The following is a 22,487-nucleotide window of genomic DNA, read 5'->3' on the forward strand; positions in this document are numbered from 1 at the left end:
AAGTACGATGTGGCAATGCTGTACATTGCCTTTCTCTCACTATCTGTCTCTCTCGACGCAAACGCTAGCAGCCGACCGCCTTCCGAACTGGCGTCTAGTCTAGCAAAACTCCTACATGGTATGCGCTCAAATTCAAATTTTCCGATTGAAACGCTTTTGGTTAACCGATGTTTCGGTTGATCGGTATTTGGATAATCGATGCTCTACTGTATTTTCTTCTAACACAAAATTTAAAAAAAAATATTTATTAAAGAATGTAGTTGAAAGAGCATGATATTGTAAATATGAGTTTCAGCAATAAAATAAAAGAGGGAGAACATGAAAAAGTTAACAAGTTTATGAGTTATGAGGGAAATGCTTCATTACTGCCCAGTGAACTGCCACCATTTTTAATTTTGAAAAAAAAAAATATAGATAATTTTTTTTAAATCATAAAAATATTTTTTTCATATAGCAGAAGGACAGTGTTTTACACATACCAATATTCATTATTTGTACAAGGCACAGTACTGGAGGAAAAAAAAATGTTGAATATTTCTGCTTACTGCTGTAAGCTGTACCTAACCCCTTAAGCATAGAAGAATGTATTACTGAAACAAATTAACATGCAAAGTAGCTATAGGAATTTTTCCGGGACCTCAGAAAAAACAAATAAGTGTGAAATGTATAAAAGAAGTTTCACTGTACTTATTTTAAAAGAATTTTCTCCCATCCTTACCATGTACGTATCAATAAATAACATTAGCCTGTAGTTCCTGGACTCTGAACCTGAAATCTTCTTGCAAAACAGTAGAAGACATTCTCTTCAATCCTCAGACGAACCCAGCTTCTGCGAACTCATCCAGTTCAGATTCACAATTCCGCCAAGCTGAAAGTGTTAAGCATTGGGAAATAGGCCAAAAAACAAGATCTGTCAGAGTATGTACAAAACATTATATTGCTTCACTAAATACATCTACATAAGTCACTGCTACTCTGCAACTTCCCAGGGCTTCTCAGGGCGGTCAAGGTGCCACGGACGATGGGGGTGAAACCTCTTTGGCTCTGACAATGTCACTCCACCATTTTCCAAGCTAGTGAGAAAAGCTTCCACCTGAGAACATGAAAATTGAATAAGTGCATAACACAGAACCATTGATGTCTATTACATTTACCACTCTTTTGCTCTGATCAATGTACAGTAACTTCTAGACTTACACTGATGTGTCCTCCATGGGTTATCATGCTCACTATTAAGTCCGAGTTCACAGGTTCACCCAACTGAGACCAACTTTGATAAAAATTCTTACCATCACGTCCTTGGAAGATAAGTAGAGTCAGAGATCTCAGGACTAAATTTATTTATTTGAGTTACACTGCCCCGATGATATTATGATTATGAAGTGCCAGGAGAGGTCTTAAACCTAAGCCTAACCTAATTTCCAGACCATGGACTAACACAGGAACATTCCCCTTTAAGAAAAAATTCCTGTGTTCTAACTGGGAATCGAACCCAGGACCTCATGAACTGTAGCCAGAAGCTCTGACCACTAGCCTATGAGGCTGGTCATTAAACAATGTAATTAAACAAATTTACGACTGAAATTTGAAGACCTCGAAATATTCCGAATTCCACAAAATGACACCTTTAGCTATTTTGATCAGAGTCGAAATATTTGTAAACATATAATATGTCAGTCTCCAACAGGGATTGAGGTGACCTCCAATGAAGACAGTACACTCATTGCACATAACTTCTATTTTTATTATTACTTGCCAAAACGTAATTAGACATAATTATTTACATTTTCAAAGAAAGTAATTTTCATTGTTAATATAAGAATGTTTATACACAAGCTGATACAATATTATTACTAACATTTTACAACAAATTTCATTATATTATTAAGGGCTGTAAATTTGTTGAAGCAGAATACATGAGAATGATTTTCTCGACATAGTGAGTAAGTTTAACTGACCCCACAATCCGTTTCGAGATGCACGAGCAACAGCCACAAGAGGTGTGTCGTGAAAAACAAGTCATATATGAGCCTTGTTGTCAGCATCTCGGAGCACAATACCACATCACACATTGGACAGTTTTTGGGCTCGTGTTCGGTGCCCATGGCACGATCCCACGAGAAACTTTAAATCAACTTAAACAATTTAAAATTTCTGATTGCAACGATTGATGCCATAGGATCTCATGTGTTAAGATCATCCTTAGCTATAATTAGTAATCATTTGTACCCAACAAACTTTTATTGTAAATGATTTCCTATGTTTTCATATCATTTATCTTACTGTTTTTTTTTCTTTCAAATTTTCACATACTTGTTTTTAATCATTGTTCATTGTGAATTGATTACTAGGCCGATCTATCGAACCCTTATTTAGGGCGGCTTTTTTTTTGGAAAAAAATTGTATAGTAGCCTATATTTTTATCCTTTGAACATATCTTCCGACATCAATTCTTACAGTTTCATCAGCTGTTAATTTTTCTTTGTGCAAGAATGAGGTGTCACTACAAAACCACGGCAAGAAAGGTTTGTTTTTATATTCGAAAATCCCTTATCAGCCATAACTTCATCTCTGGGCCCAATAACATCAGCAGACCATTATCATTTGTTATGAATGTACTGCTAGTTCTCCTATCTTCCACAATAACAATAAAATTGGATTCAAAATTGATCATTCCAATTTGAGTGACAGCGATTAAGAATTTCATCCTCATCTACAATATTATAGATGGATGTTCTACTTTAATTTTGATGCAGTCAGTTATGGTTATGCTGTTTGTATATTTACTTTTAAAGACATCCTGCATAGTTTCTTGAACAATTTATTTACTCTGTTTGCTTTTGACGCTACTTTCCTTCAGTTCTTTTTACAAATATTTGGGATATGGTGGTTCGATGCATACCGAATATTCTCAAAGCTAGGTAGGAGAGTCCCATTTTCATACTTATTAAAAACAGCAAAATTAAACGCAGAATAAATAAGGGAAATGCCTCTTATTATTCGGTTGAGAAGCTTTTATCATCCAGTCTACTGTCCAAAAATCTGAAAGTTAGAATTTATAAAACAGTTATATTACCGGTTGTTCTGTATGGCTGTAAAACTTGGACTCTCACTTTAAGAGAGGAACATATGTTAAGGGTGTTTGAGAATAAGGTGCTTAGGAAAATATTTGTGGCTAAGACAGATGAAATTACAGGAGAATGGAGAAAGTTACACAACGCAGAACTGCACGCATTGTATTCTTCACCTGACATAATTAGGAACATTAAATCCAGACGTTCGAGATGGGCAGGGCATGTAGCACGTATGGACGACTCCAGAAATGCATATAAAGTGTTAGTTGGGAGGATGGAGGGAAAAAGACCTTTGGGGAGACCGAGATGTAGATGGGAAGATAATATTAAAATGGATTTGAGGGAGGTGGGATATGATGATAGAGAATGGATTAATCTTGCTCAGGATAGGGACCGATGGTGGGCTTATGTGAGGGCGGCAATGAATCTCCAGGTTCCTTAAAAGCCAGGAAGTACCTAAGTAAGTATTGCATGACATTTCGATTCTGGTAACAGATGAAGAAGTAAGTTAAACACCTCAGGTGTTACTGAAGCTAAGTCATGACCTGCATCCAACAAAGAGGACACTGCTTATCCTTGAACTTGTGATCCATCAGGACCAGAAGCAATAAAATAAATGTTACATTATAATTAATGATATTAAGCTTTATAAAAATAGGGGACTGACATTTTTGTAATCTAGCTCAGCAGTTTATATCCTTCATGTAAACAATAACTGCTTAGAAAAATAAGAGATGATAACAATACTGTATGTGATTTACAGGCCATATCCACAGTTCGCTTCGTTCTACTTTTGTGCTTTTTGTAGCAAATGTATAAAACACTACCTCATCTGTATTACTTACTTACTTACTTACTGGCTTTTAAGGAACCCGGAGGTTCATTGCCGCCCTCACATAAGCCCGCCATTGGTCCCTATCCTGAGCAAGATTAATTCAGTCTCTACCATCATATCCCACCTCCCTCAAATCCATTTTAATATTATTCTCTCATCTATGTCTCGGCCTCCTCAAAGATCTTTTTCCCTCCGGGCTCCCAACTAACACTCTATATGCATTTCTGGATTCACCTATATGTGTTACAAGCCCTGCCCAACTCAAACGTCTGGATTTAATGTCCCCAATTATGTCAGGTCTTCTGATTGAGGTTCCGGCTGATATGTACATCTATTATCAGGCAGTACATCTCACTTGACGATATGTGTCAGAGGAAGAACAATATTGTTTGTATGCATTTGAAGTCTGACTAGTGTAATATGTAGCTAGTGAGCGATGTATGCAATGGAGGGGGAAAGGAACTGGCCATCCTACCCCATTATCTCCTGACCTAGTTGCCTCACAAGTGATGCCTTCTTGGTATCACTTGAGAGGTTCAGACCTGTCTTCGGACAGTTGTCTAAACAGCAAACAATTATGTCAGGTGAAGAATACAATGCGTGCAGTTCTGTGTTGTGTAACTTTCTCCATTCTCCTGTAACTTCATCCCTCTTAGCCCCAAATATTTTCCTAAGCATCTTATTCTCAAACACACTTAATTTCTGTTCCTCTCTCAAAGTGAGAGTCCAAGTTTCACAACCATATAGAAGAACCGGTAATATAACTGTTTTATAAATTCTAACGTTCAGATTTTTTGAGACCAGACTGGATGACAAAGCTTCTGAACCGAATAATAGCAGGCACTTCCCACATTTATTCTGCATTTAATTTCCTCCCAAGTGTGATTTATATTTGTTACTGATGTTTTTCATCTTTTCAAAGGATAAATTTCCAATTTTTATTTTTCCATTTCGTACTATGTTCTGGTGCATAAACTCCAATAATGGAAAGATATCCTCTAGAAAGTTTGAGCCTAATTTGAATGAGACATTCATTCCGAAATTTATAAACAAAGATATTGGATCTAAACAATTTATGTATCATTAACTTGCGAGATGAGACTTGCTTGAGAGATGAGATTCATGCACCGAACAGCTGGCTACACTAAATGGGATCGAAAGAAAAATGAGGATATCCTTCAGGAAATTAATCAATACTGGACTATATCTCCAGATATCAGTTAAACTGGAAGGAACACGTCTCAGGAATGGTTTCATCCAGGATCCCTAAGACAATAATGAAGTATCGTCCAAATGGGAAATGGTCACTTGGGCCACCTATGAAAAGAAGGCAAGAAAATCGCTTTTTCAGTCCGTAACAGTTCTTTTGGGACTAGTACTTGACAGGATGATGATGATGATGATGATGATGATGATGATGATGATGATGATGATGATGATGACGATGTTCTGGTCGTGAGACATAATCATATACTTTGTCTTTTCAGGATTTACTTCCAAATCTATCTCTTTACTTACTTCAAGTAAAATGCCGTGTTTTTCCTAATCGTTTGTGGATTTTCTCAACCTCATCTATATTATTGTATGTATTAGAATAATCCACTATGCAATGTTAATATTGCTTTTTCCGCCTCTTTTACTCTTCTTTGAGTGCAAGAGTTGGAGTGTTGGATCACAAACACATTGCCAGTACGATACCTCTCCTATGTTTAGTACCAGAATTGTGGCAGTGGTGTAGCTTGGATGGTGCCTATATTTGAGTATTTGGATATTAAACGAAAACAAATGAAGAGAGAGTAGGAAGGAAACGAGGAGAAGAGAAATGGGAGATAGAGAGAGAGGGAAAGCTACTGACTGCATCCAACTAACCTTTCCTCCTGGATGAGGCTTCAGATCACAGTAGAATTCCATGATGCCAGATTCTAAACATCGTTGGGCAAGCACACGTCCCAGGTTCGAGTAGGCTGACACATCACTGGTGCTACAAGTAACATTAAAAGGGGTTCATATTTCCAACATGTAAGATATTTCATGTATTAATAAACAGAAGATACAGTTAGATCTAGATTCATTTTCCGGGCTGAGAGACTGTGGTCTATTGGTTGGTTTTCTACCACACGTTTCGTCTGTAACTGCGGCAGACATCTTCATTGGAGTGGTATCCGAGGTCGCAAAACTCTTCTTGGCGTACCTGAGATAACTGATCCTGTGGCTGGTTGTGCGGGAGTATTTGTAATGCAACTAGCGGGCCGCGGCCTGTTGTCGCTGTGGTCCACGCCACTTTGTTCGCTGCTCCTCTTCTGGGTTCCGTCCTTCTGTTGTAGTGGCTTCTTATCTGTTCTGTTTAGGACCGGGTACCAACATTTGTTTAGCTTTACGCCTTCTTCCTTGCGATTAAAGTCAACAAGTCGACAAATCAGCAGTGGCAGCACATGCCTATCAAGAGGGCAATCATGACATACAATTCAAGGACACGGACATCTTGAGCACGACGACGCACTTCTTCCCCCATCTACATAGAGAAGCGATTGATATCTATAAACATGACAACAATCGCAGCGACAACAGGCCTCGGCCCGCTAGTTGCACTATAAATATGCCCGCACAACCAGCCACAGGATCAGTTGCCTCAGGTACGGCGAGAAGAGTTTTGCGACCTCGGATACCACTCCACTGAAGATGTCTGCCGCAGTTGCAGACGAAACGTCTGGTAGAAAACCAACCAATAGACCACGGCCTCTCAGCTCGGAAAATGAATCTAGATCTATAGACTCTGGCCGTGAAAGCCTACACTACAAGAAGATAAAGTCTTATTACTCAGCAATATTCTGTTCATATTTTTGTGAGCTAGCACTCTATATGCTTTACCACTTTCTATTTCTGTCTCAAAAGTGTTTAGCAATAAAAAAAAAAAATCAGTGCTAATAAAATGGCACAACATTTTATGACTATATATTTTTATCATTATTAAACCCAATGTATACAACTCGTTAATTTTTGTAATCATTCTTTGTATGTTCTAGACGCCTGGCTTGGAACCTCACTGAAGAGTGATTGTAACGTGTTCGTGGCATGATCATAATAGCGGGGAAAACAGGAGCACCCTCAATAAAACACTAAGCATCCACTTTGTCAACTGCAAAATACACCTTGACCAACATGGGAATCGTTACCTGGTTGAGGTCTTTTCCGGGGTTTTCCCTCAACCCAATATGACCAAATGCTGGGTAACTTTTGGTGTTGGATCCCGGACTCATTTCACCGGCATTATCACCTTCATCTCATTCAGACACTAAATAACCTAAGCTGTTGATAAAGCGTCATAAAATAACCTACTAAAATAATAATAAAAAAAAAAAAGATGGAAATCGAACCTCGGTCGCCACGGAGAAAGACAGAGTGACTATTTTATCCCTTACATTGACATTAAGGTTAATTAATTTTAACTACATGTATTTTTTTCTACACAAATGGCTTCATATGAGTGAATGACGAAAAGTCAAGTACCCACCATGAAAAAAAAGAAATACACTTTTTGTTTGTTAGCACAAGCTTGCAGGAAGGAAGCAAAAATGCTTAATGTCTACTGATTGCACGGAAACCTACTTCAATTCCGAAATTTGTTATATTAGAAAGTCACATTTTCCCATTTTGTTACACTTCCCTGACAAGACATTTGCTATTGCATTGATATGGGTAAGTGTAGGATTCTTCTGAAGAACATCTTCTAATTTTTCGCGTATTTTTTCCACAATTGATTCCAATGCTAAGTTAAGTTTCTCCCTATCATGAGCTAGGAGGTGAAGTTGGTTCCCTGCAGTTTCTCTGTTCTTAAAGCATTAAACACTTTCACTATGTCAATTTTTCATTTTTCACCTGCTCTTCAAAGTAAGCTTCTTAAATTAATTATTGTATACACTTCGAATTTCTTGTTTTGGTATACTCGAAAATCCTGGAAACATGATCATATTTGATTCTACAACATTGTTCGATAGAACTATAGTCTTTGAGTAGAATGTCTTCAAAATTGACAGTTTATTCTTTGCTGACTGAGGAGCTTTCGAAAACACATCTTTGCATACAGCTTCATCCAATGGACTTAAAAAAAGTGTCTTTACTATTTTTATTTATACCAGTATGTATATATAATGAGCTTTTCGAGTGAAAAATAGCACTGTACTGATAAATCGCTATTAAATAGCATTTTTCTCGTGATTTCGCAATTTGATAGGAAATTCGCATTTTTTTCGCACTTTCAATTCTGCTAGAAAATCATGCTAAATCACTTTGGAGATGAAGAAAAATACTTTATTTCCTAAAATTTAACTGTTACAGACGCAAAGATTGATACACTAATTATTAGAGATTATTATTATTACTAGAAAACTTGATACAGTTCTTGCATTATCGTGATTGTGTTCTCCGTTTATAATAATTACATTTACATCCAATAATATCTATCAGATGTGGCAAAAACAAAATCACTCCTGTTGGGGGGGGGGGGGGGAACATTACCTACAACATTTATATTACATTTTAAAGCAAGTTTTGTAGTTGTACTATGGAGAGGTTAGTTAAACACTGCAAAGTTTTGAAATGATAAACATCTGTGATGTTACTACACAGTTCATCACTGTAACAAGAACGAATGTCTAACGCTTGGCTTATACCGTTCGAGGATTTATCGCTCATGACAATTTTACCCATCATGCATGTGCGCTACCTATCGGATTATGCTATGAACTACTTGGCGCTCGAGCGAAAACGTCCGATGCAGACCTCTGGTTCCTACTAACAGATCATACAAAGTGTGGCAAAGTGTCTATGGTGGCAATACTGCAGTAAGGCTTGTCTGTATTTTGCTTCATTCTATTTCTGTCGGCTTTGTTCAGTGTTGCTGCTCCAACTACAGCAGTTTTCTTTCTAATATCTCACCTGTAAAGAAACTTCTTGATTGCCCACTCTTTCGTTGATGCAGTTACAACATCGAAGCCTGTGTTATGAACTATTTTTGCTGTCACGTGGCGTGTACTGCGATCTAAGATTAACCTGAAACAGAGAGCAATTCTATTAGGCTACAAAGAGCACCGATATCTGAATTCAGCTTTAGTCATTAGCCATAAAGAATGTAGGAAACCACTGACACATTAGTACCTCTGCACAACGAAAACCACATAATGATACACCTTACTGCAATGATAAATATGAGTATTTCCTACTAAATATACATAGGCCAAATAGAAATGATCGGGACGAAATTGAAATACAAACTGCTGAGCCATTTATACCGGAACCCACACTTTCTGAAGTCGAAATTGCGATAGAAAATCTGAAAAAGTACAAGTCTCCAGGTATCGATCAAATTCCAGCAGAATTAATACAAGAGGGTGGAAGGGCAGTATCTAGCGAAATTTATAAACTTGTACTTGCAATTTGGGAAAAGGAAATTGTACCAGAACAATGGAAGGAGTCCATAATCGTACCTATTTTTAAGAAGGGGGACAAGACTAACTGTAGTAACTTTCGAGGAATATCACTTTTGTTGACGTCGTACAAAATTTTGTCCAATATCCTTTTGAGAAGATTAATTCCATATGTAGATGAAATTATTGGGGACCATCAGTGTGGTTTTAGGCGTAATAGATCGACTATTGATCAGATTTTTTGTATTCGACAGATATTGGAGAAAAAATGGGAGTATAAGGGTACAGTGCATCAGTTATTCATAGATTTCAAAAAAGCGTATGACTCGGTTAAGAGAGAAGTTTTATATAATATTCTTATTGAATTTGGTATTCCCAAGAAACTAGTTCGATTAATTAAAATGTGTCTCAGTGAAACTTACAGCAGAGTCCGTATAGGCCAGTTTCTATCTGAGGCTTTTCCAATTCACTGCGGGCTAAAGCAGGGAGATGCACTATCACCTTTACTTTTTAACTTCGCTATAGAATATGCCATTAGGAAAGTTCAGGATAACACAGAGGCTTTGGAATTGAACGGGTTACATCAGCTTCTTGTCTATGCGGATGACGTGAATATGTTAGGAGAAAATCCACAAACAATTAGGGAAAACGCGGAAATTCTTATTGAAGCAAGTAGACCGATAGGGTTGGAAGTAAATCCCGAAAAGACTAAGTATATGATTATGTCTCGTGACCAGAATATTGTTTGAAATGGAACTATAAAAATTGGAGATTTATCCTTAGAAGAAGTGGAAAATTTCAAATATCTTGGAGCAACAGTAACAAATCTAAATGACACTCGGGAGGAAATTAAACACAGAATAAATATGGGAAATGCCTGTTATTATTCGGTTGAGAAGCTTTTGTCATCTAGTCTTCTGTCAAAAAGTGTGAAAGTTAGAATTTATAAAACAGTTATATTACCGGTTGTTCTGTATGGTTGTGAAACTTGGGCTCTCACTTTGAGAGAGGAACAGAGATTAAGGGTGTTTGAGAATAAGGTTCTTAGGAAAATATTTGGGGCTAAGAGGGATGAAGTTACAGGAGAATGGAGAAAGTTACACAATGCAGAGCTGCACGCATTGTATTCTTCACCTGACATAATTAGGAACATAAAATCCAGACGTTTGAGATGGGCAGGACATGTAGCACGTATGGGCGAATCCAGAAATGCATATAGAGTGTTAGTTGGGAGGCCGGAGGGAAAAAGACCTTTGGGGAGGCCGAGACGTAGATGGGAAGATAATATTAAAATGGATTTGAGGGAGGTAGGATATGATGGTAGAGACTGGAGTAACTATCTCATGCCCCCATGTTTTAAATTGCTACCAGTGCACTTCACTAGAACCAGGTACCCAGCCTCAAAGCCGTTAGCCCTGTGAACTTACAGTATATTTATTTTGGTTATCGGAATTAACCAGACAAATCGCTCCACCAACGAAGAACGGCCATGCACCACCACCCACCAAATCAAGAAAGAGCTCTCAATCTGTCAATCCTCCCATGTCTGGGCCTGGTGAGGTTTCCCGTGTTGAGCCAAATTAAGCCATGACCCTTAACAGAATTTGCCTTTATGGTTCCTGCCACTGTCTTCTTGATCGCGTGGTGCCTTTCAAATTCGAGTGTTACTTGTTAATTTCGTTACTTCTTAATGATGGCAGGTGTAACACGAAAACAAATCAGTTTGAAAACGAAATTAGCTACATTTAGTGATTTAGATAGGAGACTGAAGCAGAGTAAAGTGGCTAAAATGTGTGGGTTTGCACAGCCAACACTTGCAGCATTTCTAAAAACACAAAGAAATAGAAGACAGTGTCGCAAGTAGTAAAATTAATCCTGAACATAAGCATTTAAAAACTGTGGCAGCAGAAGACGTTGACATTGCTACCTTCAAGTGGTTTAATGTCTCCAGTATATCACTGGACCATCTCATTGTGATCAAAGCAATAAGAAAGATATTTATTGCTGAAAACCTTAAAACCAAAAGACAGAGTTTAATAAAATTACACATTAAATTAATTTTACGTCAAGAATAGTAATTAAAAGGTGAGTAAATGTTATTTCATAATATGTAATGTTGTTTTATACTTATTATTATCTTTCAAAATATAAATATGGATAAAACTGCATATCCCTTCAATACAACAATAAACCCTGAGATAATAGTATAATTTCTAGTTCCCAGAAAATTGTTGAGGTTTGACTGTACTTCATAACAAATCATTAGAAATTCAAATAGGTCTCAAATGAATCAAAACAACGACAAATCATAAAATTAAAAATCAAAATAACACGAAAATACAGCAAACAATTACAATTTCTATCACTAACTTGAGAAACTGAGTAGCTTAATATCAAAGACGGACATCTGTCGTTTCCACAGTTTTGATCTAGAGGCAATTTTTTAATTCACAGTGTTCTTTGTAATATTTAACACAATTTATTTTATAAATGTAGTGTTAGAGTTTGCATATGGTTTCACTATAACTGGAAAGAGCATGAAAAATTGTATAAAAAACCACATTATCTAAATTTCGATTGAGGTCAGATGTCCGTCTTTGATATTAAGCTACTCAAGTGAGAGTTCAGAATAACAGGCCATGACTGTCTAACAGAATATCAGTATAAATTGAATATTTATAAGACACCAGATAATGTAACATCAACAATGTGCAAAAAGCAACATTAGATTAACATAATCAGACCAGTGAATAGAAATGATAAAGAATGGACAATGAGCGAATTTCCTTGGTCTGTTTTTCTGCATGTATGTGCTCTGTTAGCATATAATTCCATTTTCAAACACTAGAGGTCAGTGTAATCAAGCAACTGTGAACGGTGGAACAGCAATCCTGATTAACTGGCAAGTCTGCTAAAAGTATTTCTGCTGTCGACTGCTGGTGCAGTTTCAGCTTCTCCTTTCTTAATTTTGGCAAAAAAATTATGTTTTCACTCCTTGTATTTAGTAAAAACACGACACCATCATAAATACAGTGGCGAAATCACCAGAGAAATAAAACTAAATCCATACAGAAAAAAAAAAAAAAAAAACAGAAAACTAACTGGAGCCAACACATACGTAAAAACAATGACGGTTCGAGAACTTGTGGATTGGGGGAGCTGCAGTAGATTTTGGTATATACAAATTTCACTTCAATTTTCTCCGCAAGGGAAAGTTGAGAAAAATTAATATTCTGTAATTCACACACACTCATGCTTGCACATTTGCACTGGTTAAGTTACGGTACTAAGACGTCACACCAAAGCAACACTCAGATATACTGATGGGCAACAATTTTCTAAAACTGGACAAGAAGTCTCTTTCGTATTTTACGTGCTATATCAAAAGGATTCTACTCGTGCAATCATTTTGAGTTAAGGAGGCTGGATATATAATAATAAGGCAAAAGAGGATTTTAATTTCGTTATATTAACTCGATAAGATTCTACAACAATAAGTATGTGAAGAGAAAATAAAAATTTTGTCATTAAGTTTCAAGGGAATAGAGAATCCATTTGACGTAGCATTACAATAGCTGTGTGGGAGGGGAGGAAAGATCTTCCCTTGTAGCCTGGCTCTGCAAGCCACTGCAGCGAAATATGGTTTTTAAACAGCAGCAGTTTCCCTCTGCTTCCCTTCACCTCTCTACCCCCTGACCAAGCAAGACACACTCTATGAGCTGTCCCACCCTGCAGATCCCAGGACGACTTTGAATGCAGTGTCAATTCCAATACAGTCGACGCGCAAAAAGATTATGCATAAGATAATCGTACATATTCCCGGCCAGATGAAATATAAAGCAATTTACTTAAGAAAATCTATAAAAAATTATTCTACAAATTAAAATTAAAATTATTTTCTTGACAAAGCAGGGAGTGCTGCAGCTCCGCAGCTCTTATGGGCGAGTCACCCCTGCGTAAACACCTCCAACAAAGACACAAAACCTGCTTTTAATACATACTTGTGCCAGAATTCACGTCCGGGAGCTTCCAGATGGTACCCACTTGGCTTGCGAGCAATTCGTAATCTTTCCAAGTTTCGTGGATTTCTGTTACAAAATTCTGTGCATACTTCATTACTTTCTGCATTGGTTGTTACACTTGCGGAAGAAATAAATATGAAATTCCTCACTGGAAATTCAATTTTCCGGGTTAAAAGTGGAGTAATGGATGCCATGCTGTAAAAAAAATATATTCTTATTTAACCTTGCAGCCTTATAGTGAAAAAAGGCACTGAAAAGACCAAGAATAAATTACCATGTTAGCCATAGCACGTGTAATTCAAAATTCTACCAGTCTCTTTCATATGTTACTTCAATATAATTGATAATTCAAAGTTTTTTTGAGAACCAGACAATTTCCAAGAACCCTGTCGCCACTGAGATCTCCAGATTTGACAACACCAGACTTCTTCCTGTGGGGTTACTTAAAGGACAGAGTTTACGTCACGTGCCCCCAGACACTGGACGATTTGAAGCAGAACATTATATACGAGATCAATGGTATTCACAACAGAGCCCTCCAATGAGCGGCCAGTAACATGAAACCAAGTGTTGACTTGTGCCTTGAGCAAGATGGAGGGCATTTTCAGCATTTTCTATACAGGTTAGTAATCTCTCAAACATACTCCACATTTGAGGTAAAACAAATTGTGCTAAGTCAAAACACCTGTGCATATGGTCTTGGTGTAAGGCATCATGCATGCACTCAAGCTATGGAATGAGCGGCAATTCCAGTTCTCATAAGGGAAGAAATATTCTCATGAAATTTCGGCCAGCGTATGGGACCAGTGCCCATCCAGCTGTGATGAATTTGAAGTTACGCAAAGCAGCGAAATCCGGGGTATTTTTCTAGAAATGCTACACAAAAAGAAGCATAATTTTCTTTTGTTTCACTGACTTCTGTGAGACATGTTTAGCTGTGTCGGTAATTAGTAACATCTGGGGAGGGGTTACAGCAGTGTATTAGAATATATAGGCCTATAGACAAGTATCAGGCGACTTTTATGTTGAAAGTATTTATGGCTGCTTAAAATCACGTGTGGATTACCACACGCATCTCAGAGAAACGAGTGAAACGAAAGAAAGTTGTACTTTCTCTGATGTAGCTTTTCTGGAGAATTACCAAATCCGGTCTTGAAAACTAGTCGTAACGGCTGGGAAGATCATGATGATGACCACATGTTTCCCTGTATTAGTTGAATGATCGTTCACCTCTGCTGAGGCATATGAACGTGAGGCCAACAGTCGGCTGGTAGGCCATGGCCCTTCTTGTCTTGGGCTATCGCGTCAGAGTTCAAAACAAGGACAAGACACAAAATTCACAAGTACCATTCAATGCGGAATCATAATTTGAAATAAAGCAATAATTCGGCAATGTCAACTGCACTCACATTACAATCTCGATACACCAAGGGTACGAAAGGCAACCTTATCCCATAACCATCTTCTTCTTAGTTATGTACCTTTCGTTTAATTATCGGAGTTATTCATTAGTTAAATTTAATTATGATAAATGTGTGACAACGCAGACTACTACTTTTATATCATATACCTGTACAAAACAAAAATTACAACTTCATAACCTCATCAATAGATTCAACCACATCAGATCATGCGCAGTTAACACCAGTCTAGCCAACTACAGTCTAGAAACCTCGCTATAAAGCAGCGCAGAAGTCACTAAATTATATATCAACCTAAATAAAAAAATAGATTATTTTACTCCTGTAAGCGTTAAAAATCATTAAATCACTATAGCAACAAATCAATTAGACAAATTTTATCCGTTAAACTAACACGGAAATACACAATTCCAGCGAAAAGCCCGCTGAATTGACAACACTAGTTGTAGACAGTATTGCCACACAACGAAAAGAAAAACTACATTTAATTTGGTTATAATAATAATAATAATAATAATAATAATAATAATAATAATAATAATAATAATAATAATCATAATAATCATAATAATAATCATAATAATACGTCAGGCCATTAAACAATACATACCGACAACAACTTTGCCACATTTTAAATAAAAAGCAGAAATAAAGCTTCGTAAAATTTATGAGTCCAATAAACCATAGACTATCATAATTCAATTTAAAACCAATTCAGATTCATTCTCTCAAATATGGGGCACATTTATCACTATATATCCCTTCTAGAAACGATCATCACCAAAACTTATTCGTTTGCACATTAATAATATATTAAACTGAAAAATTAGAGAATTTACCCAAACCAAAAACGCCTCGGACTATTTCCAAGCCCAGCATACTCTGCAATTAGGTCATTGCTAGGAACCGGACTTTTATGTAATATCAAGGTGTGAAATACGTACATATTTATGTAAGAAAAATAAGCTGAATATGTACCAAAATATGTAAAATCATGAAAATATTTAATATCAATATCTGTGCTGGTTTGTATTGTTAAGCCTAGATATTTGTAGTCTGGTACAATTTTTAATTTTCTGTTCTTCATGACGATTGCCACTGTTTCTGGTGCTCTTCCGCCGTTTCTGAGTGTCATCATTTCTGTCTTGTCCACATTTATATCAAATTTGTTTCTATTGCAGCATTTTACCATGATGTTTATTGTTTCTTTTAACTTTGTAAGGTCTTTAGACCCTAGTACTATCACAGTCTACTATATATATAGTCACGAAGCTAGAGTTTTGAGGATGCTAGAAACAATAGACTGTGCCGGTACTATTTCGCATTGTCTGTAATGAGGTGATATTAGCGATCCTAGTGGTGAGCAACTATCTAATGTTTGCATATTTAATACGTATTGAGCTTCGTGACTGTATATACTAGACTGTGGTACTATGCTGTCCGCTTATGCGTATGAGATTATTCCCTCCTTGATTTTTACAATACAGAGTAGTTGTATGAGAAAGGTTGCCTTTTGTTCATTCATATTTACAGTGGGCGGTAAGGGGTGAGTGCCCCTTTTACTTCCAGGAACTTAGATGTTATGTTTCGTTCCGAAATATATCCCTTCTCGAGTAGGTAAAAAAGGCTTATTTCAAATTGTAAACTTCCCCAGCAGTAGTTTTCTTTTTCCTTTTAAAGAAGTAAAAATGAATAAAACCCCTAAATATGTAGATTTATGTAATACCAAGCCATAATATGTAATGTGGGGTAAATATGTAAAAATATGTAGTATCAAATTTTAATATATTAATGGAAATTACAAGATTCGCAATGATTTGTTATTTATATAGGTTAGGTTAAAAGGAATATAATATGTAATGACATAAAAATCCGGTCCCAGTCATTACAGCAATTTCTATTTATATGCCATTGCCATCAATAACAAAGCCAAGGTTAAGTTCACGCCTAGATCATATTATTTCTATGATCTAGGGTTCACGGTACAGAGTGCTGTATTGGTACAAGAGCGCGGCCGTTGGGCGATACAATCATTCACAGAACAGGAGTGTAAGCATAATGAGCCTCAGGCAGTATCTTAAAACCCACAGGCGCCGACTTCGTTGAAATATTGGAGGAGGTGAGAAGCAGGGCTCATTTCCAAGGCGATTTAAAATATGAATTTGCACTTAATGACATATCATCAGAACAAGAGCTTTCCCTTTAACACCTATTGTAATCAGAATTTTCCCAAGAAAACTGCAAACATGACGTGATGACTCTTTCTATGGTAAAAGATTCCGGACGTAAACTAAGGAAGAGACTAGTGAAGTGCCTTGTGTCTAGTGTGGCATTGTATGAGACAGAAACATGGACATTACGACAAAGTGAAGGGAAACAACTAGAAGCATTTGAAAAATGGATATAGAGAAGAATGGAGCGTGTGAAATGGACAGACAAAATAAGAAATGAAGTGGTGCTAGAAAGAGTGGGTGAAGGAAGAATGATGCTGAAACTGATAAGGAAGATAAAAAGGGTCACTGGCAGAGAAGAAACTGTCTACTGAAGGATGCACTGGAAGAAATGGTGAACGGGAAAAAAATCCGGGGCAGAAGAAGATATCAGACGATAGACGACATTAAGATATATTGATCATATGCGGAGACTAAGAGGAAGACAGAAAAAAACAAAGGTTAGAGAATGCTGCGTTTGCAGTGAAAGACAGAAAACTATGACTGAATGAATGTAATCAGATTGACAGTCACAGTGACGTCAATGCATCGAAGAAAATGAAGTGATCAGCAAAAATTTCCAGAATTTCATTGCGGCCAATTGAGGAAAGTTGTTTGAGAAGAAAGGTCTAGCAAAAGTCTAACTTATTGTAACTGTATGTAGGCTTAAATACGAACTTCGCTCTAGAATATGCCATTAGGAAAGTCCAGGATAACAGAGAGGGTTTGGAATTGAACGGGTTATATCAGCTGCTTGTCTATGCGGATGACGTGAATATGTTAGGAGAAAATCCACAAACTTTAGGGAAACCACGGAAATTTTACTTGAAGCAAGTAAAGAGATATGTTTGGAAATAAATCCTGAAAAGACAAAGTATATGATTATGTCTCGTGACCAGAAAATTGTACGAAATGGAAATATAAAAATTGGACATTTATCCTTTAAAGAGGTGGAAAAATTCAAATATCTTGGAGCAAGAGTAACAAAATAAATGACACTCGAGAAGAAATTCAAAGCAGAATTAATATGGCAAATGCATGTTATTATTCGGTTGAGAAGCTTTTATCATTCAGTAAATGAATGATCAAGCGAGCGAGCAAGCAAATAAATAAATATATAGTGAATAAATAAGTAAATAGATAAATAAATATATAAATAAATAATTGAATGATAGAGTGAGCAAACAAACAAATAAGTAAATAAATAATAATAAATACATAGTAGGCTAATAAATAAATAAAAGATCGAGCAAGCAAGCAAACATAAAATAAATAAATAAATTAATTAATTAATTAATACTCTGGTAATCCCAACAAATGTAAACTGTTTACAGTAGAGCCTACAATGAAGGTTTTTTTACAATGTCTCGAAATACCACCTTTTATCTTTTACTTCGTTTGTACGTAATATTGTGATTGTCATTACTTTCCTCACTATACAAAAAGGCTTAAATGAGATGCAGAAATGTCGCTTTGGTGTAGGTTTTTTTTTAGCTACATCGGTCTTAACTTCGTACTAGGCTATACAAGTTTGAAGACAACTCGAGTATCTGGATACAGTACCTGGACGTCTTACATAAAAAACTAGCTTCCCCACATTTTGTCATGTGTGTGTTTCTGCGTGTAGCGACCAATCAGCAAGAGTGAACAGTTTGTCATATTTGACATGATAGTCTTCAGGTCAGCTTTGTGGCAGCTGTAAAGTTTTCGGTTGTATGTTGTTCATTTGTTGAAGATTTAATTTAGTGAGTAAAATTGACAAGAACGAAGAAATTGTGTTAAGTGCAGTGATATAGAATGTGACGCAAGCTATTAACAACACTACAGCTGATCAAAGGCATTGTTACACACATATGGAGTGACTGTATAAGTAAATACAAAACATGTATAAAGACAGTGTTCACTTAAGTTAGAAGCCTCTAATGAAAAGAACATCAAGTTGACTAACCAGGATTCCAGTCTCGATTCGTATCTTAGCAACCACTCACAGTGTTAACTCCATTATAATGTAACAAGTGACAGCTACCGGCATAGACAAGGCAGTCGCGTTTGCATGCTGATCCCGAACTGCGCTCAGGCATGAGTTCGATTCCCGTTAGGGCTGATTATCTATTTGTTTTTTTTTTTTTTAGGAATTTTTCCAACTGTAAGATAAGTGTTAAGTAATTTTAAGCGAATCCTTGGACTGTATGTCGCCAAATACCATCTCGCTATCACCAATTCCATCGACGCTAAATAATGTAGTAGTTGATACAACGTCGTTAAATAACCAAGTAAGAAAAACAAGCGTGATTGTAAGGTTTGTCATCTAGTATAAATAAAATGATTTTATCAGAATTTTACTATATGGCTTGAATATTAGCACGATTTCGTTGCGTAGCAACCACGCAGGGCTCAGACAGATTGTGTTAAAGCCATATTATTACATTAATACATACAGAATTAACTATGCGGCGATTTTCTTGTGTTAGTTTTAGAATTATCAAGATTTTAAGAGTTAAACTTAATTGCATTACTTTCCACATATTCATCCGTATTCTAAATTTTTAGACTTAGGATGCGAAAAAATTACAGTTCGAGTTGCTAGACCTACTATCCTGACTGGTAATTTTTGCGATTTTACTCAGGCTTTCCACTGTAATGCTATGTTTGTATACTGAAATACATCATAACATATGCATGGAAGTCCGCTGATTTTCACAATATCAGAATAATCCCAACATCTTGCAGAAACTAATATATACTTCCTGTAATGTGAAGAAAATTAAGTGGAAATAAAAACAACACCGAAGTAGAAGAAATTTTGGCTCAAGTATGGCTCTATTCTTTATCCTTAATATTTCATCGCGATGTGAAAACAATGAGTTTATCTATTTCTGTTAACATACTGTATACCCACCCATTCTAAATGTTCAGTTAACACCGCATTTTACACCATAATATCAGAATCTGCTCAGCCACATTACAAAATAGACCTACTTTTTTTTTTACAAGTTAAAGCAAATATCTCAGCTATTTGAAATACTCGTAGCCACTGTCCTTAGAAGTCAAAAACAGAATCCCAGATTGATGTAAAATGATAAAATCAGTTGATTTGTGAAAAATGTATTTTATAATTCTGGTCTATAAAAATATGATGTTAAAAGTCGGTAAAAATACACGGAAAAGAAAGATCGTTGGTTTCTTAAAGGAGTAAACCTATATGTGATTTAGGCCGTACCTAATATCTTGAAATTTTGTGCACATAAAATTCGTGATTGGATATGAAAAGTTAGGGTACTGTAAACTGAGTTTTTATATCCTGTGTCTTTGTTATACCGGTATAATGAAAAATATGGACGTCATATAGTTTATGTATAATATTAGCTGTTTAATGTACGATTTTTTACTTTTTCGTCATTAAAAATTGCCAATCTTTACCGATTCCAATTAACTATGAAAATAAAATAGTTACAGAAATTTAAAATTATAATCAGTATGACATTATGTAGTATAAGAAACCCACTCTTGCTACTGTTTAGATAACAATAGACCTGTACATAGAACATAACCTCAATAATAACAATAGACCTGTACATAGAACATAACCTCAATAATAACAATAGACCTGTACATAGAACATAACCTCAATAATAACAATAGACCTGTACATAGAACATAACCTCAATAATAACAATAGACCTGTACATAGAACATAACCTCAATAATAACAATAGACCTGTACATAGAACATAACCTCAATAATAACAATAGACCTGTACATAGAACATAACCTCAATAATAACAATAGACCTGTACATAGAACATAACCTCAATAATAACAATAGACCTGTACATAGAACATAACCTCAATAATAACAATAGACCTGTACATAGAACATAACCTCAATAATAACAATAGACCTGTACATAGAACATAACCTCAATAATAACAATAGACCTGTACATAGAACATAACCTCAATAATAACAATAGACCTGTACATAGAACATAACCTCAATAATAAAAATACACCTGTACATAGAACATAACCTCAATAATAATAATAGACCTGTACATAGAACATAACCTCAATAATAATAATAGACCTGTACATAGAACATAACCTCAATAATAATATGGCACAAGTTTAATAAACATACGTATTTTGCGTTACAAATGTACAAAAAAAAAGTTTGAATTTAAATGTTATAGGCATGTCACTTTAAGGGAACCAGGTAGTGATTAGAGGTGAAAAATTCGATTTTTTTATTTTGTGTTAAAAAAAAAAAGAGTACAAAACTTCCTCTTTAAAATAATATAAATTTGTGGGGGGGTATTTCTTCAAATATGCCCTTTAAATGATCTCTTTAAATTTGGTGGTGCATCTAATTCATACTTCATTCCTTTTTAAATGCAATTTTCCATAAGTTGACATTTTTCAAACAAGTGCATTTTTCTCTGAAACTACTGAATCAATTTACATGAAATTTTTACAGTGTTTTCTGCAGTCTGTGTTCTACACAGTAGACCTACGGGTTTAAGAATGTGACACACATAACACGAGAAAAAAATATATACGCATTGAAAAAATTGTAAAAATTGTTAAACAAAGTTCAATATTTTTTCTGTTTCACTAGGGGTGAAGTATTTAACTAAATTTTGCTTTAGAATTTACAATATACATTACTTGATAATTTAACAAAATACAAAGTATATTAGTCAAGATTGTAGCAAGTAATGTGCACCTGAAGAATGAGGTACACTTAGCAAAGTGGAAAAAGAGGTTATCGGTTAGGGCCTTTATTTTGCACTCGAATACGGAACTATTTAGTTGTCTTTTATACCACTGAATTCAGAATGATTGGTTGTATAAGCATGGACATTTTTATTCCACTCTGAGCACTAAAACCCTAGAAATATTGAACTAAACTTTTGTATCGGACTGTTTCAATCGCATAGGCATCACTACCCACTCCCCTTAAATTTACCATGCTTTATGCAATTTACACAAAATCATTACTTCTTAACAATAAAAAGAATTGGAATTGCTTCGTACATTTGCGAATTTTGCTATCGAATGAAATGCATTACCATTTATGACGTAAAATAAGATTTTTATTGATATATTTTAAAATTATTTTTTTTGCTAAAGGGTGATATAATGCTCATGATTAGTAAATATTAATTAGTTACGATTAAACTAAGACATGTTTAAGAAAGTATAACGATTTTTATGCCATGTATGTACTTACGTAGAACTTAATTTCACATGCAGCGGTACATCTGTTCGAGTATAAGTCACACGCCATATTTGATTTATAAAGAATTTAATAATTCCACGTTAAAAAAATCAAGACTTCAGATTTAAAATAATCACCCCAAGATATTTAAAGCAATAACTCCTTTTAAATTAGACTAATTAATTATTAACTTTGTTACAATCCAAAGAAATTTAGGCTCGTTTTATTTGAACATAGGTTTATTTGGTTTAGAGGAGAAGCGAAAATAAGATCCTGCAAA

The 22,487-nt window shown here is 35.6% G+C and overlaps 1 protein-coding gene across 1 annotated transcript; it reads right to left on the minus strand.

The window, feature by feature from the left end:
* Positions 1-913: 913 nt before the first annotated feature.
* mRpL18 (mitochondrial ribosomal protein L18) lies at positions 914-22,271 on the minus strand. Its single transcript, XM_069846372.1, has 5 exons — positions 22,220-22,271; positions 13,334-13,549; positions 8,845-8,958; positions 5,779-5,890; positions 914-1,093 (listed from the first exon to the last, which is right to left on the minus strand). Exons 2-5 carry the CDS (start codon positions 13,546-13,548, stop codon positions 971-973), a joined length of 564 nt encoding a protein of 187 aa, XP_069702473.1. The 5' UTR covers position 13,549; positions 22,220-22,271; the 3' UTR covers positions 914-970.
* Between the last annotated feature and the right edge of the window lie 216 nt (positions 22,272-22,487).

Source organism: Periplaneta americana, chromosome 14, assembly GCF_040183065.1.
Source record: "Periplaneta americana isolate PAMFEO1 chromosome 14, P.americana_PAMFEO1_priV1, whole genome shotgun sequence".
Taxonomy (NCBI): Eukaryota; Metazoa; Arthropoda; class Insecta; order Blattodea; family Blattidae; genus Periplaneta; species Periplaneta americana.

Bases quoted from the DNA above. Each gene is read 5' to 3' on its own strand.
- mRpL18 (XM_069846372.1), bottom strand. From the start codon at position 13,548: ATGGCATCCATTACTCCACTTTTAACCCGGAAAATTGAATTTCCAGTG. The intron at 5,891-8,844 runs GTGAGATATTAG...TGTTACTTGTAG, and splicing joins ATCAAGAAGTTTCTTTACAG to CACCAGTGATGTGTCAGCCT. The intron at 1,094-5,778 runs GTTAGTTGGATG...TCATGTTCTCAG, and splicing joins AGCCTCATCCAGGAGGAAAG to GTGGAAGCTTTTCTCACTAG.